The sequence below is a fragment of the Dasypus novemcinctus genome, chromosome 5 (genome assembly GCF_030445035.2).
Source record: "Dasypus novemcinctus isolate mDasNov1 chromosome 5, mDasNov1.1.hap2, whole genome shotgun sequence".
NCBI classification, from domain to species: domain Eukaryota; kingdom Metazoa; phylum Chordata; class Mammalia; order Cingulata; family Dasypodidae; genus Dasypus; species Dasypus novemcinctus.
In genome coordinates this window covers 56,661,403-56,678,531 of record NC_080677.1, presented here as the reverse complement: position 1 = coordinate 56,678,531, position 17,129 = coordinate 56,661,403, and the positions used below count along the sequence as shown (strand labels likewise).

General features: G+C 40.7%; 1 protein-coding gene across 2 annotated transcripts in view; it reads right to left on the bottom strand.

Annotated features, from left to right (window-relative positions):
- The window catches only part of PON2 (paraoxonase 2), a 29,800-nt gene extending 13,650 nt beyond the window's left edge, over positions 1-16,150 (bottom strand). The window contains exons 1-3 of one of the 2 annotated variants that reach the window (XM_004470728.5): positions 15,903-16,150; positions 6,011-6,081; positions 1,086-1,199 (exon numbers count right to left, since the gene is read on the bottom strand). In XM_004470728.5, coding sequence (XP_004470785.2) covers positions 1,086-1,199; positions 6,011-6,081; positions 15,903-15,976 — 259 coding nt within the window. In that variant the 5' untranslated portion in view covers positions 15,977-16,150. The remainder of the gene's footprint in view (positions 1-1,085; positions 1,200-6,010; positions 6,082-15,902) is intronic. The other variant, XM_004470729.5, reaches the window with a different exon arrangement.
- Between the last annotated feature and the right edge of the window lie 979 nt (positions 16,151-17,129).

Here is a 17,129-nt window from a genome sequence, read left to right as displayed (position 1 = left end):
ACAACGAAAACAAAAAGATAAAGAGCTTGAGGGAAAAAATGGCAACATTAAATCTGGTAGGATTATGAATGAGTTTCATTTCCTTCTTTATACTTCACTTTGTTTAAACTTTTAAAAATAAACAACAGTAATTGTTTTAATAATCAAGAAGAGAACAGTTTTTAAGATATTTTCATTTCAATCACATTGTTGCCTAATTTCAATGAAAATACTGAAACTTACCTGTAGTTTTCTTATTTTCCAGATCTACTTCCTGCTCTTCATTTCTACAGCTACCTCCAGGGTAGGCTTATATCACCTCATATTACCTCTTTGGTCAGATTAATACAAGAGCAATCAATGCTGGAGAAATTTTTTTCCCTTTTAATTTGATGATGATGATGATGATGATAGCTATTAACAAGTATTAAGTGCTTACCAAGTACCTTGCTAAGTACTTAACAGAAATAATCTCATAATTTTCATAACCTTAAAAGACAATATTACCATCCTTTATTTTATAATTGAGACTATGGATTTTTTGAAAGGTTAAGCAAATTGCCTAAGGTCACAAAGTACAAAGTGTAAGGTTGGGACTCAAATCCTTTTGGTTTGACTTGAAATCAAATAGAAGATATATCCAACCTAACATTTAATGAATTTTCTCTGTCAAAACCATCCCCTGGCTCCACTCCAAACACACTTCACTTTGTAAATTCCACTAAAATTAAGTCCATATGTTGGTTCCCTGCCCCCTCACCCCAAATTCTCACTTCCATGCCTTTCAGATTCCCTACTTCTCTTCACAAATTCATATCTCACACTTTTGTATAAAACCTCCTTCAAAACCCTCTTTCTCTAGAAAGTCCTCCTAGCTTAGCATACCTAATTTTGATCTCTCCTTATTCCTTTAGCAACTATATACATCTGGGTCAAAGATGGCAGCTGTTCACCAGTATTCATTCTCTTTCTTCCTTTCTAGAACAGGCTATGGCAAAAGAGCTGATAGATGTGGCCATGTGCCTACGCTTGAGTCGATGGGATGTGAGAATTCATAACGTATGCAACTACTGGGTAAAAGTAAAATGAAAATAATATCCATGTACCTTTTCTTTCCACCCCTTCTTGCCTGGGAAATGTCAACATCTGGAGTTCTAGCCTTGGCCCAAGACTGAAGCAATATATTGAAGACAGCTGTGTTTCTTCATCATCTTGGCTCCCTGAATAAGCACAAAGAGCACAGCCACCTAATCGCCCTAGGCCTCTTGCTTACCTTTGGGCTATTACATAAGAGAAAAGTAAACTTTCCGCCTCTCTAAGCGTCTATAATTTTGTAATAGCAACTCTTAGCCCTTACCATTTCCAACAGAGTATCTAATATTGTAGCCCATTATTTTTCACTTTTTTGGTTCACCACTCAAGGATGTATGTTAATTATTCTGGCAAAAAGATACGATATTGGACAGAGAATTTGCAAAAGTAACCAAACCTTTCTAAGCCTCAGTTCCTTATCTGTTATAAAAAGAAAAAAGTTTATCTCTATCTCACAGTGGTAGTTTTTTGGTTCTCTTTTTTCATAAGTGGACTGTAAAGTATGTGACAATAGGGGACACAAACTTTAATGTTTTTTTTAAAAACTCTCAAGCAGAAGTTATTGACGAGCTCTTGACTACTAAGTGCATAAAACTATTAACTCAAGAGAGACAGTCCGTTCAAACTTTTATTTTAGTCCTGGACTCTGAATGTCAGCGCTTTCAAAGATATTTAGAAAACAAGACGTTTTTCATTTTTTAAAAACTCAAATAGAGTTACCTAGCTCTTGTCATCATAATTTTATTATTCAGATGTTGATATTCTGCCAAATCTTGGGTGGGTGAAAGCTTTGTTTCTGTCTAGAAGATAGACTGGGAAGGGATACATGAAATGAAATTAATGGTTAACTTATTTTCTGCCCTAAACAAGGCACACCTTCTGTATGAAAGGTGATAAATGACTATTATTTATTAGAACAGAAGGGCATGCAAGAGAAGCGGACTTGGCCCAGTGGTTAGGGTGTCCGCCTACCACATGGGAGGTCCGCGGTTCAAACCCCAGGCCTCCTTGACCCGTGTGGAGCTGGCCCACGCACAGTGCTGATGCGCACAAGGAGTGCCCTGCCACACAAGGGTATCCCCCATGTAGGGGAGCCCCATGCGCAAGGAGAGCGCCCTGTAAGGAGAGCCATCCAGTGCGAAAGAAAGTGCAGCCTGCCCAGGAATGGCACCACACACACAGAGAGCTGACACAGCAAGATGACACACCAAAAAGAAACACAGATTAACACACAAAGACAGCAGACAATGGAGGCGGGGGGTGGGGGAGAGAAATAAATAAAAGATAAATCTTTTTAAAAAAAGAAGGGCATGCAATATGATTATGTAGATAAGGCATCAAGGGTTGCAAAGGGCTCATTTTCAGTGAGGGTGACTGTAGCACTGGAGGAGGCATGTGAGTGTGTCAATCAGGTAAAGGGTGAGGGGTGAGGAACAGCTATCACTGCTTCCAAAGTCTAAACAAAAATGAGGAACACTCTACCCTTGCTGCTGCCATACAAAATTGCATTAGCCTATATGGAAATATTTGTCCAGTACACTGTTACTTCCTTGTAATCAAAGACCACTGACTGAGCAACTGTTGTTAAAAACATGTAAAAAAAAGTTATTACTAACCACCACATGTCACTGATATGGCATTCAACAAATGTTCATATGGGGTGTGCTAACCACGAAGCAAGAGCAAAAAAAGTTTAAAAAATTTTTTTGAAAAGCACAATTCTAATTAGATCTAAAAACGTATCTCAAATGTGCTTCTAATCACTCTTCCTCTCCGCTCTGTTGCCTTTTGAAGTGCCTCAGAGGCATTAAACACTTCACAAGAGAGGCCATAGGTGACATATTTCTTCATTCCTTCCAATTCCAGACAGCAGCTCGCACACATACAACGTAAAGGTCACCAACACAGACAGACGCCTGTTCAGAATACAAATGTTGCTGGGCTCACTTTTCTCCGAAGGTGTCCTCCATCCCAGTGAGTGGTAAGAGGAATACACGTGGCAGTTTGTCCTGTAATATGTCTGGCTGTGCCCTATTGTCTACTTTGAGACTTGAATTCACAGAAGGTGGGCTTTGCATGTCCAAGGGCTATTTAAAAATATGACAATTATTAACTCTGTAGCAAAAGTAACCATAGTGATCACGGATCCACCCTCCCAAGCCCCTGTACAACATCCCTGACAGATGCCACCTGGCCTTAGCTCAGGTACCAGCTGTTTGTAGTTTCTGCCCAAAGGTAGGGTGGGGTTGCTGGGTTTCTTGGGATTCCAAAACAACCTCAGTTCTAGAATTACCTGCATTATTTAGCACAGACCTAGTCAGTCTGTCATCTGATCTGACTCTGCATCCTCCTTTTAAGTGACTGGGCAACTGAAAGAAAGGGGAGAAACCTCAGGATAAAGAAGCCAGGGAGCCCAGGTGAAGGGAAATAGAGTTGGGAAAATACAAAAGGAATAATGGGAAAATAGGAGATGTAGGAAACGGATGTGTAAAGAGTGAGAGGTGAATAACAGAACCACAAAGAAACTTAGAAGGGGAAAAGGCTGCTCTGAAAACTGATGGTGTCATGAAAGACGAAGCCTTCTGGTGTGTGGTACAGTTTTTGCTATAAGTGCATTGTGAATGCCATCTGGAGTGAATGTGGTTATATACACGAGGAATTGGGTTTATTAGTACTGTCAATCACAGGGCAACTTAGCAATCTATCAAACTTTGAATATATGTCAACTGAGAACAACTTTACCACTAAGGATCTATTGGTATACAAGAGCTATACGTATGATGATGTTCACTGATTTCTTTGTAATTGCTAAATACTGCCCAACCTAAATGTGTATTTAGAGGGAATTGGCTAAATAAATCATGGTATGTGCAAATATAAAAAAAAGAAGTAAATCTATATGTGCTGATGTGGAAAGCTATTCATGTTGTGTTATGAATGAAGTAGGTTGCAGAGTATTTAAGCCAAAGTGTCATTTTGTTAAAAAATTAGACGGGTGGTATGTATATATTTGTTTGCATATACATTGGAAATTTCTGGAAGGATTAAAAAAAACTTTCTGGGGTTATCTCCATGGGGGAGGGGGGAAGGAGAGTTTGTTGAGAGATTTTTATTTTCCATTTTTATCTTTATATACGATTTGTACATACATTATTTACATGAGCATATACTTTTTATTTAAAAATACCATGCAGTTGCTAAAAATAGTAACTCTATGTGTACAGACACAGGTTTCCAAAAATACAATATCCAGTGGAAAAGCTAGTTCTGAAATATTACATATAATTTGATTCCACTTCTGTCTTTAAAAAAGTTGTGTGTACATGTAGGAATTCATAAATAGACAAAGTCGAGGAGGGCACATGTGATGGTTAAGCTCATGTGTCAGCTTGGTCACATTACAGCGTCCAGTTGTTTGGTCAAGCAAACACGGAGGATATTTAAATTATTAGTCAGTTGACTGCATCTATAGTTGCTTACAACTACAATCAACAGAGGTGATAGCTTTCAGTGATGAGAGAAGTCTCATCCCATTAGGTGGAGATCCTGAGGGAGAAATGGTGATTTCAGCAGTCAGCAAGAAGAACTGCCCTCTCTGCTTCAGCCAGCCAGCTTCTCCTGGGTAATTCATCGAACAACTTCATTGGAGTTCCCAGCTTGTAGTATGCCCTACAGAATCTGGATTTGCCCATCCCCATGGTCAAGTGAGCCAATTCCTATTAAAAATCTCATAATATTTACATTATATATAACTAGATAGATACACCCACATATAGATAGTTCCTGTTTTGTTTTTCCAGAGAACACTGACTAACACAGTACTCAAAATTGTTTAACAAGTTACTAATGAGGAATAGGATACTTTTAAAAAAACACTTAAACTGTCTCTCCAATCTCCAAAGGATGTCATTATATAAGGACAGAAGGGACACAATGGTTGTCTACTTATTTCCACACGTGGTTCTTAGAGTAAGATTGTAAATAAATGGCCCACGATCATTTTTAAAGTCTGAAAACCATCAATGTAATTACAAAATGCATCACTATAGATGAATACAAGGGCCAGCTTTGTCTAAGGTCATATTGCAAATGCCTGGCAGAACCAGAAGTAGAAAGTAGAATGGGTTGACCTCTAACCCTTTTTGTTTCTATTGTAACTTGAATGATCCCTAAGAAAAGCCAATATTTTTATGGTTCATTAATAATTCCACAATAGTTGCTGAATGTCTATGAATGTCTAATATGTACTAGGGACTGTGGAAGATTGTAGGAGGTGTAAGACAGAGTAAGACAAGGATTCTACCGTGGAAGAATTTGCAGACAAGCTGGGAGACCTTTAGTGGGAGGGAGACTATGGACAGGCCCGTCACTACCTATAGCAGAACCAGGGCTCATTCCTAGAAGCCCCTCCTCAAAGTCAGGCACGGTGGTGCATCTGCACAGAGCCAACAGGACAGGAAGCCCCACCAACTGTTCCCTAATCTTCAGTCAGAGCCTTAGAAAATACAACAGCAACTTTTTTAAAAGGACATATTTACAAAGCCCCAATTATGTATTAGGCATGGGATCAGATACTGGTTACAGAGTAGTGAGCCAGACAAACATAGCTACTGCCTATATTGAACTTACCTTCTTTCTGACTTATCTTCACTGGTTGGCCACTAAGCTCACAGACCTCAGTGACCACCCATGACAAAGAATACAGTCTTTACAAAAATAGTTCAGAAAAATCACTAAACGAGCAAGCAATCAAACAGTAGACATAAGATCACACAAATAATAAACTAGAGTATGAGTAAGAGAAATGAAGAAATACAGGATGCATGCAATCAAAAGTGATTAGCCAAAGAGAGTTTTGTTAATCAAATGTGATTATGATTTTTTTATAGTTGCTAGCCAAACAATGTAATGTGTACAGCAAGGATTTTCTCATACATACCAATTCCTTTAATCAGGTGGCAGTTTGGAAGGTCTACAGATTCTACTTCTCTGGAGGCTTTAAGTCGATTTCTGTTTAAATAAAAAAAAAAATATATATATATATATATATATATATACACACACACATGCACACACACACACCCCTATGTGGTTACATATGCCCTGACTTGTTTTCCAGAGGATTTTTTAAACTTTATTTTTAAAGAAGTTTTATATTATAGAAAATATGGGGGATTCCCATATACCCCAAACCGTCCCCTCTCACAATTCCCCCTATTAATAATATCTTACCTTTGTGTGATACATTTGTTATACTTGATGAACAAATATTGAAGCATTGCTACTAATCATGGTCTACAGTTCACATGTAGTTTACACTTCGCAGCACACAATTTTATAGGTTTTGACTGATTGTATGTTTCAATGCTCTAAGAACACCACCTATTCTTTCCTCCTCCCTCCCCTCAGAACCTCTGGTAACCACTATCTTTATATCGGTGTTGTTAAGTCCTTCTGTTGCTACAATAATAATCATAAGTCTACTTTGGCCCATGGTTTTATTCCACCCTATGGTTGTCCATTCCTCGACCTTGAGGATTGTGGGATGGTGATGCCAACCATGCTTCAGACTGAGAGGGGCTTATATCTCATGGGGTAGATGGGAGGAACTGTTTTGCTTGCAGTTGTAGATAGTCTTTGCTTTTTGGAATGGGAGCTGTCGATCAGCATCATTCTTTTAGTTGTCCAGGACAATTCCAATGAACTGAAGAGTAGGGTGAGATCCAGGGCTCAACCGGCATATGAACAGATGGAAGATTTAAGTCTCTGGGACATATATAATGGGTATAGTGCTAATTATAGGTTGAAATAAAAGGGGTAGAAGAATCATGTGTAGGAAAAGTATAAATGAGTCTAACTCTGTTACACTGGGGAAAGAGGTTACCATGTATTCCAGGGTAAGGCCACTGACTTGATTTAAAAAGATGTGCAGCACTACATAAAATATGGTATAAATCTGAAGCACATGAAAGAAAAAATAGAAAAACAAGGGTAGGAACATAAAATAACACCCAAAATGAGGCTGAACAAAAATGCATATTACAAAGTTCTATGAATGGCCACTGGTGGTAAAAGAAAGACAATAACTCAGGAAATAAAACTTCTAATGCAAGTTCCTCTGCAAATATAAACATTGCACCAGGTCACATTTCTCACAGCTTTGTCTGGTGTTGTGGCAAGAAACTTCTAGAGGTGGAACCGGAAGCCCTGACTTTTTTCTGAAGCCACAGAGGAGACAATGATCTGTAAAATGATCTGGATATGTAAAATGATCCTGAGCATCACACAATACCTGAAAGGATGCCAAGAAAAAATGGTCTTGCTTGGAGCCTGGCACACAGAAGTCACCCCAATAATACTTAAGAAATAAAAGTAGAAGGCCCCGTCCCCATGATGATTTATTGGGGTGGGAAAGTTGGAGAATACCAACTACTGGAATTAGAGTTTTGGTGCTGCTGATCAAGAAAACTAAAAGGAAGAAAACAATTAGGGGATGTTGAACGTTAATAATAGATATCTTCCCCCTTCCTCTCTACCTTACAGTAAAGAGCCATGAAGCAGTTTGGCAAACACATGGCATCTATGATTTTGAAGGACACATTCCACAGGCTTTCCCTTCTCTCCTCTCATTTCCTCACCATCTCTATTCTCTATATAAAAACAATATGCTCACTTGCAGACTATTTTACATTTTCCAAAGTGGTTCATGCTTTTCACATATTTAAAAGACAAAGTATCAGTTTTCCCCTTGTCCCTCTCCTAATCATCTCCCTGACAACCTCTGCCTTCTAGACACTGAATATGAGTAAAGCTACTACAGGATTCTCAGCAACATGAAAGAAAGTCTAGGTCTAGGTAACACAGAACTACTACTAGGTTGTGCCAACTGTATATTTTACCTAGTCATAGCGCATAAAATTTCTAACTTAAATATGAATTTGGAATCAGATAACTTAGTTTTGAAACTACTTAAAACATACAAAGAAATAAAAAACAATAAATCTCATTCCTAAATGTCCCAGAAATGATTTAAAAAGGAAAAAAAAAAAAAAGTACAGTTGATCCTCTTAATTCATGGATTCCATATTTATGAATTTGCCTACTCACTAAAATGTCGCTGCAACCTCCAAATCGATGTCTCTCCGTGTTCCCCCACCCTGCACCAAGGTGGCTTCCTTGTCTGTTTTGCTCATTGTTCACGCTCTTGTCTGCTTGTTGGGTTTTTTTTTTCCCTGTTGTTTTTGCTTGTTGCCTGCTCCCTGGTGTTTTTAGTTGTTGGTTTTCATTGTCGGCTCACTGTCAGTTTGTTTTTTCTTTAAAAGGCACTGGAAATCGAACCTAGGACCTCCCATGTGGGAGGTGGGTGCTCAACTGCTTGAGCCACATCCACTCCCCTCACAGTGTTTTCACAGTTGTTTATGGACATGTGCAGAGCAGTGAAAATTTTGAGTTGCCTGATGCCCATGTTCCCAGATGAGGATGAACAAGGCAACGTTCTCATATTATTAACAAGAGTCCCTTTAGAAGTGTATTTAATCCCACTCTTTCTGCATTTTTGTGCTTTTTTTTGGTGATTTCACAGTTAAAATGGCTCCCAAGTGCAGTGCTGAAGCACTGTCTAGTGTTCCTAAGTGCAAGAAGGCTGTGATGTATCTTATGATGAAAAGACATGTGTAGATAAGCTTCATTTGGGCATGAATTATAGGGCTGTTAGCCATGAGTTCAATATTAATGAATCAACAATATACATTATATAAGATATCATTAAACAAAACACATAAAACAAGGTTTGTATTGATTGGTTGATAAAAAATGTTGTAACTAGAGGCTTACAGGAGTGTAACCCTTTATTTTCCATAGGAGCCATGGTTCAGTATTCACTAAGCACAAAATCAGTGTTTGCAGTGATGTTAAATTGTGAATAACGAGAATCAACTGTATATATGACTTACTATAGTGGTAGAAGTAATAGTAATAAAGAGGAGGAGGAGGAGGCTGATAATCATTGGTACAAAAGGAAATCAATAATAGAAAGAGCTACAATTATTGAGTATATCACTGTTCTAAGGGATTTACCAGAAAGAATTCATCTGATCTTTAAAATGATCTTGTGGATAAGGTACCATTATCCCTATTTTAGAGACGAAGAAACTAACTCAGAAGTAGGGAAGGAACTTTCTGTAGGTACTGCTTTCTGGTAGGAAGTGCTAGAGCCAGGAGCCACACGGAGCAGCCCCTGCTCCATCGCACTGTTGTACTTTTCTCAGAAAGGAGTGAGGAGATCTGTGTTCTGGTCTTAGCAATAAGATTGCATGACTCTTGGCAGGCTAGTTCATCTCTATAGGCCCCAGTTTTCTTTATGCATAAAATAAGGATGTAACTAAATGTCCAAAGATTGTATGAATCCAGAAATTGATGCAGAAAGAAGTCAGTAGGTAACAACTACAGTTACTACATCAAGTTTCTGTACCATGCATTGGTTTTACTGTCAATTTTTTTTTTTTTTAGGAGGTACCAGGGATTGAATCTGGGACTTTGCTCACGCAAAGCAGGCACTCAACTACTAAGCTAACCCACTCCTATTGTCAATTTTATACAACTTAATATTATTCTTATTTGTACAAAAACAGGGATAATAATTATGACTACCTTTCTCAAACATAAACTATACACTGGATTAAATATCTGTTTGAGGTAACATAATAGATTGGAACAGTATAATAGAAGGTGCTGTGTAAATATTTTCCAATTTTCATAGTCAATTTTGGATTGCACAATGATTGACCATGACCCTTATGCTAACAGGACAATCTTCATAAACAGGTTCAGTAATTGTCCATTATAACTTTTTTTTTTTAAAGGAGATATCAAGAATTGAATCAGCGACCTCAATATGTGGGAAGCAAGTGCTCAGCCACTGAGCTACACCTGCTTCCCTCCAGTATCACTTCAGATATGCAGACCGCCATAAGACTAGAGTTTACACAACGGTATGCCTGGCTTTTAGTTAATCAAATAATCTTTTCTTGGCTTTCACTTATAATTTGAAGAAAAAAAAAAAGAGACAGAGGCTTTTGCTTCTATTCTTCATGTTCTGTCAAGACTTTCAAATTCCATCAGTAGAAAACTGAAAAACTCTTGGTTTCCGTACATGTCTGCATGCAAAGATGGCAGAGGCTTTTGATTGACCCACCTAAATCCATTCTCTCCCCCTTCCTCCTTCACTCCTTCCCATTACAGAAATAGGCAATCCAAATATTTGCTTTTCTAGCCTCCTTTGCATTTAGGGGCAGTCATATGATCCAGGCTTTTGGGAAAGATATTTTTTTCCTCGTAGAACAGGCACATACAAGAGAAAGTATTAGCAGCTCTGGGGCTAGTGGTCACTTTGCTATAAGGGCTATAAAGCCAACAGTGAGGGACCAAGGAATGAAAATTTAAGAAGAACCCAGCCTTATGTGATCCCTGATTCATTGAACAAGCCCTAGAATGACCAACCTAAAGAGTTCTTTTCGTGTATATAAGCCCTGTTTGCATAAGCCACCATTGATATTTGCTGTGTATTACTTGAAATCAAAGCACTTTTAACTGATAACAGATTTAAGAAGTTGGGGAATACACAAGAGAAAGTGATACTACATCTTTGGACTAGCATGTTAATAGGTCTAAAAATATTGACACACAAAAAGAATAAGATAAATGGTATAAACACAAGTAAGTGATAACCTGAGAGGAGGAAAACGTTTTTATTTGTGCTTCAGTCTATTTCCTCTCTAATACATAATGTTCATAGGGTGCCTATGAATGTACCATGCCAGAGATGGCACAGCAGTTTTGCCACTCTGCTGTCAGGCAGCTATCACTAATGAATCACAGCACTTTTTCCCTTCACCCATTACCAGCCAGTCATGGTGTTCAAGGCAACCCTACTGACCTATTAAAACGGACACTCAAGATGAAAATTGTTGGCCTTCTCTGTTCTATGTTCCTTCTCTCTCTCTCTCTCACACACACACAATCAATATTTTTTTTAGTTCAATTATACAGTAGGTATCATACAAGAAAGAGTGTATAATGGCTTTGTTCACTGATTGCCAGCAATTATTCCTCCTATGAACACCCCCTCCCAAACACACACACAGAGTTCTTAACCTGGGGTTCACTGACTTTCAAGGGGTCCATAGATAGAATTCAGAGATCTGTGAAGTTGGATGGAGAAAAAAAAAATCTTTATGTTAACCTCTAACTGTATTTCCTCTGATAATGAATGAGAGCAATGAACTGCAGTACTATTAGCAGCACCTGTCACTCTGTTACTGAGAGAAAATGCAGGCATCTTTATATCACGTTTCAGTTGTGTGTATGTCAAAATTACATTTACACTCATCACTACTTTAAAATATCTATTGTTAAGTATTAACCTACCTCTAGGTCCATTTAAGGCTCTAGTAAAGAAACATATATTATATCATCAATTAGATTTTTAAAATAGTTTGATCATAGTATTTAAATATGATTGGTTTTCTCTGTAATCTTATGTATTTTATTTTATGCATTTATTAACATTATGCTGAGAAAGAGGCAAAGTGTCACCAGACTGCCAAAAGGGTCCACAACACCAGCAGTTAAGGACTCCTGCCTGAACATCACTTTTGTCACAGGGAACTTTTACTGAGCACTTACTACCTGCCTGGCATTGTCTGAAGCACTTTGCACAAATGAACTCATTTATTTCTCACAACCCTACTTTGGAGGAGGTATTATTATCCCCATCTTACAGATTAGGACACTGAGGCACAGAAAGGTGAATTCACAAACCTCAGGTCTCACAGTAAGTCGTGAAGCTAGGGAAATGAATTCAGACTATCTGGGCACAAAGCATGAACTCTTAACCAACAGTCATTTATATGGCTCAATGTCTCTATTTCTTTCACTCAGGAAACAGCACTACCCATCCAGAATGAAATGAGACAAGTGTTCTTCTCTGGGATTGTTACCATCTTGCATCCTAGCTGGTAGTGGTGGAGGGGGCACCATGCTGAGGTGACAACATGCCTTGAGCAAACTGGGAGCACACTGTTACTACCACGTGTTACTTTGTTCCATATCTTGCTGCCTTTGGGTTTATGAAACTGAAGGTTTGGAATCTGTAGATGAAGAAACCTTTACAAGTGAAGGCTTTATCTTTTATGTACACTAGTGTACACACAAGTGGGTATTTTAGCTCTTATTGACAGACTTTGTAAAATGCCTTGGAATTTACCCCTTGGGTCCCTGTGAGGCCTGCACTAAATAATTAGTGGTTTGGACTCACATGAAAAGCTGGAGAAATTTTGCTCCAATAGCAAAGAATCAAGGAGGCTGTGGCAGAGCTGGGCAAACTGTGCTTGGAATCACAAGACCTGGCTTAGGGTACAGGTTGCTGTACTAATTACCTTTTGAACTAATTTGTTAACCTCTCCAAGGCTCAGTTTTCATATCCATAATATAGGAAGGAAGATATTTATGAAGACCAAATTAATACATGCAAGGGGTCTTTGTTTCCAAATACCAATAAGCCTACATCTTGGTTTAATACAAAGATCTCTGTACACTTTTTGGTGCAGTGCACAGCACATAGTATCTGTACAATAAATGGTAAGGAGGATGTGGTTAGAAAAGAAAAAGAAAAAAGAAAACTGCCCCTTCAGAGATGTTCCAGTGCAGTTTGGACAGCTTCTTGATGGAGCTGACAAAGGGTCTCAGGCATCAAGCAGAAGGTGCCTGCCATCTCTAGGGTCTCTAAAGCATTCACGTCTTCACTCGAGGCCATGGACCTTGTGACACAGAGCACCTAGCCTGGGAACATTTGTGTATTTCCATTTTGCCCTTTACTGCTCAACAGTGGGTGTGCTATGCCATCCTCCCCTGAAAACTTTAGCCATTAATAGCTTAGAAAGGAAAAGAGACAACTTAGAATACAGTTTCCCATCTGTGGCAAAGTACCATCTTTAAAAATAGAATAGTGACACAGTAGGCATTACACTAGAGTGAAAACAACAACAAAGCACCCCTGTTCTTTCTCCTTCCTCTGAACAGCCTTGCTTAATGGGGCAGTGGAAATAGGCTGCTTTTCTAAATATAATAAAGAGAACTGCCATATCTTTGGGCAGCCCACTGAACTCTGTAACAGCAGGCACTCAAAATTCCTCAATCACATGACTCCTGGTTCCTGTCTTCATTCAATTCTACATAGGGCTGCCAGATAAAACCCAGGACACCAGTTAAAATTGAATTTCAGACAAATGATGATATGTTTTTAGTACAAGTATATCCAAATATTCCATGGGACATACTTATACAAAAATTATTTGTTGTTTATCTGAAATTCAAATTTAACTGGACAGGCTGTCTTTATTTGCTAAATCTGGCAATCCTATGCCCACATCAACATTACTCACACCAGCCAATAGGGGCCATAACTATCCAGTAGTTACTGCCCCAACAGTTACTGTCCAATAAAGTTTATCATACAGTCAAATCTTTATAAAGACGTGTCAAATTGTAAATTACCTAACAGGTATGTTAGGTGTGTCAACCTATGTTAGTAACAGGTATGTTAGGTGTGTCGACCTATATTATGGTTCTATATCAATAAACTTTACTTGCTTTTCCTTTCTTAGGTTTGTAACATTTATCATTTAAAATGATTTAACCTTAAGATTAGTAAGGAGAAAAGGATATTGACCATTGACTAAGAAAACTCCAACATGATGAAACACTGAAAGTAGGAACATTAGTGATGCCTTAATGGTTTGTAAATTTTGGTTGTCTTGCCTTTGAAACTGAGGACTAGACAGATCACAGGAAATCATGTATCTCAAGCATGTTCTACAAAGGAGGATGGGTATTTACATAACATGAAAGTTAAGGTCAACTTGTCTCTTTCCTACCAAAAAGGCTTTTTATCTCACCCCTTCCCACCCCACCCTTCCCTGCCCCCACCAATACTGCCCCTTCCCCATGCATTCCTTTAGCAGGTCTGCCTCTCATATCTGGGGCTCCAGAGTTCCAGCCTTGTCCAAACTACTTTAATACCTTAACTAGTCTCCAGGTGTCTATTCTCTGTTTTAGCACTCAGCCCTGGCTGCACATTAGAATGATCAGGGGAGGATTAAAAAAAAAAAAAAATTCCCAATGCTTGGGCCTCAGCCAGACCAATGGAATCAGAATCAGCTCTCCAGAGCATCCCAACATTCAGCCAGGACTGAGACCTCTTCTCCTCCCACTCCTCCTACCAGGTTCATTTCTATGAAACACACCTTGGCAGCAGGTTCCTGTTTAAATATATTTATGTAGAGAGGGTTCCCTTTTGCTTCTCAAAGCAGGTCCCAATTTTTGAATCTCAACCGAACAGCCTCAAAACCGATCCTTCCCCCATTCCCGACTATTCTCATCTCTTATTCTCCCCTCGGATTGTCTATTTGCTAGTCTCTGAACTTCCCCCCTTCTGCCTTCGCTCATTCTGCACTTTCCATCTGGGATTACTTCCCTCATCCCTATATGTAGGTGTTTCCATGGCCCTTTAAGGCCGTTTAAGGTCAAATGACTCTTCCTCCTGAACTCCAACTTCAGAGGATAGACTGTCTCCTCTTTAAGCCTACAGGGTTCTTTTGCACCTGTCTGGTCTTTTTAATTTGTACCATATTTGTTTATTTCTCTCTTTCTCTATCATAGAGTAAACTCCATAAAGGTAAGGACTGCGGCTTACTCTATTACAGGAACCTATGAGAGAACACTATATACAACTAGGTGGCTCAATATTTCTTCGAATCTTTTGCATGAGGCTAGTAAAATTTGAGTTAGTAATTTAAAAAACATGTGCACCCACCAGGGATTTTCCCTTAAAACTGAAACGTGAGGATGTGGGAGAGCTTTAACTACTGAGGGTTTGGCACTCTGGCCTCAGGCCTCCCGAGGGAAGAGATAAATAAGGAAGTGATGTAACAACAGTAGCTGAATATCTCAAAGGTCTTTGATCAACACCGCCAAGATTAGAGAAGGAGTTTCTCAAACAATGAGGAGAGGGACGCAGAATAGCTTTATTAAGGAACGCGGCAAGTTTGGGCAACAAAAAGAAGCAGCACCAATGAACTAACGTAAATTTTTATAGTTCATGTCTCGATACGTAACACTTTTGTTTTCAAATTAAAGCACTGGGTTTGCTTTTGGGTAATTCCAAAGCATTAGCCTGTCAGTCCAGGCAGAAAAGAACTTTGTAAGTAGCAAAGACTTAGAAACTTTCCAGAAAATCTCGAGATTCGGCCCAAACTCTGCTGGTTTCACTAGAAGCTGGGGGTGGAAGCGTTCAACCCCGGCCGGTGAACAGAACAGTGGAAAGTTCTCCACCCCCTGCCGCGGCGCCCGCCCCTGGAGAAGACGCCCCCACCCGCCCGCGCCCGCGGTCCCGCGGGCTCCCCTCTCCCTCCCCCTCCCCAAGCCGGGCCGGGGGCGCGGGGGCGCGGGGGCGCGGGGGCGCGGGGGCGCGGGGGCGCGGGGGCGCGGGGGCCGCGGGGGCCGCGGGGGCCGCGGGGGCCGCGGGGGCCGCGGGGGCCGCGGGGGCCGCGGGGGCCGCGGGGGCCGCGGGGGCCGCGGGGGCCGCGGGGGCCGCGGGGGCCGCGGGGGCCGCGGGGGCCGCGGGGGCCGCGGGGGCCGCGGGGGCCGCGGGGGCCGCGGGGGCCGCGGGGGGCGCGGGGGCGCGGGGGGCGCGGGGGCGCGGGGGGCGCGCGGCAGGAGCGCAGCGGCCCGCGGGCTGCGCGCCCCGCGGCTCCGTCCCGGGCGGTCCCACCTACCTGAGCGCCAAGAACCTCTCCCCCAGGAACGCCAGCGCTAGCCCCAGCAGGCTCAGAGCCACCAGCCGTCCCATGGCGCTGAGCTGGGCGCCGCCTCGCCGGGCCGGGCAGCGCCGTAAGGGAGTCCCTTTCTCGGCTCCGCGGGGACCAGACCCGGCTCCGCCCTAAGCCCGGCCTCGGCCGGGCCCTTCTGCCCGCCGCGGAGGCTCCGCCCTGGCCTGGCCCTTGGCCTGGTCCTCCGCCCGCCACTGGAAACCTATTTCCCCAGATACCTTCCCACGCCTTTCCTCTGGCTGATGGTGTGAAACTGAATTCTTTCACCACTTTTCCCAGATAACCTAGGCATAACCCTTAAGCAGCCTGCCTGCCTTTCCCATTTCCGTAAGTCTACAAAGAGAACTCTTAACTCTTTTTAGGTAAGAAATGTCTAGAATAAAGCTTTTTTTAACATTTATTTTTATTGTGGTAATATAACATTTGCCACTTTGACCATTTTCACATGTACAATTTAGTGGCATTAATTACCTTTATGATGTTGTTACTATCATCATTATCACCCATTATCAAAACTTTTTCATCACCCAAAACAGAAACTGTACCCATTAAGCAATAACTCCCTAACCGTCACTCCCTCCTGGTAACCTGTAATTAACTTTCTGCCTCTGAATTTGCTTATTCTAGATGTTTCATGTAAGGTGATTCATGCAATATTTATCCTTTTTTTTTTCTGTCTTAACTTCATGTAAAGTTTTCAAGGTTCATCCATGTAGGGGCATGCGTCAGAACTTCAGTCCTTTTTACAGCAGAATAATGTCCATTGTACGTATTTCCACATTTTATCATTTATCTCTTGATGGGTATCCTTTTTGTTTCCCCCTTTTGGCTATTGTGAATAATGCTGCTATGAATATCGGTGCACAATGATCTTTTTGCCATCCTGCTCTCAGTTCTTTTAGATATATACCTGGGAGTGGAATTGTGGGACATATGTTAAGTCTATGTTTAACTTTTTGAGAAATCTCCAAACTATTTTTCACAGGGCTGCACCATTTTACATTATCATCGGCAAGCACAAAGGTTCCAGTTTCTCTGCATCCTCTCCAACACTTGTTAATGTCATTTTAAAAAATATAGCCCTCCTAGTGGGTGTAAACTGCTCATAATTTTGATTTACATTTCCCTAATTACTAATGATGTTGAGTATCTTTTCTTGTGCTTGTTGGCCAT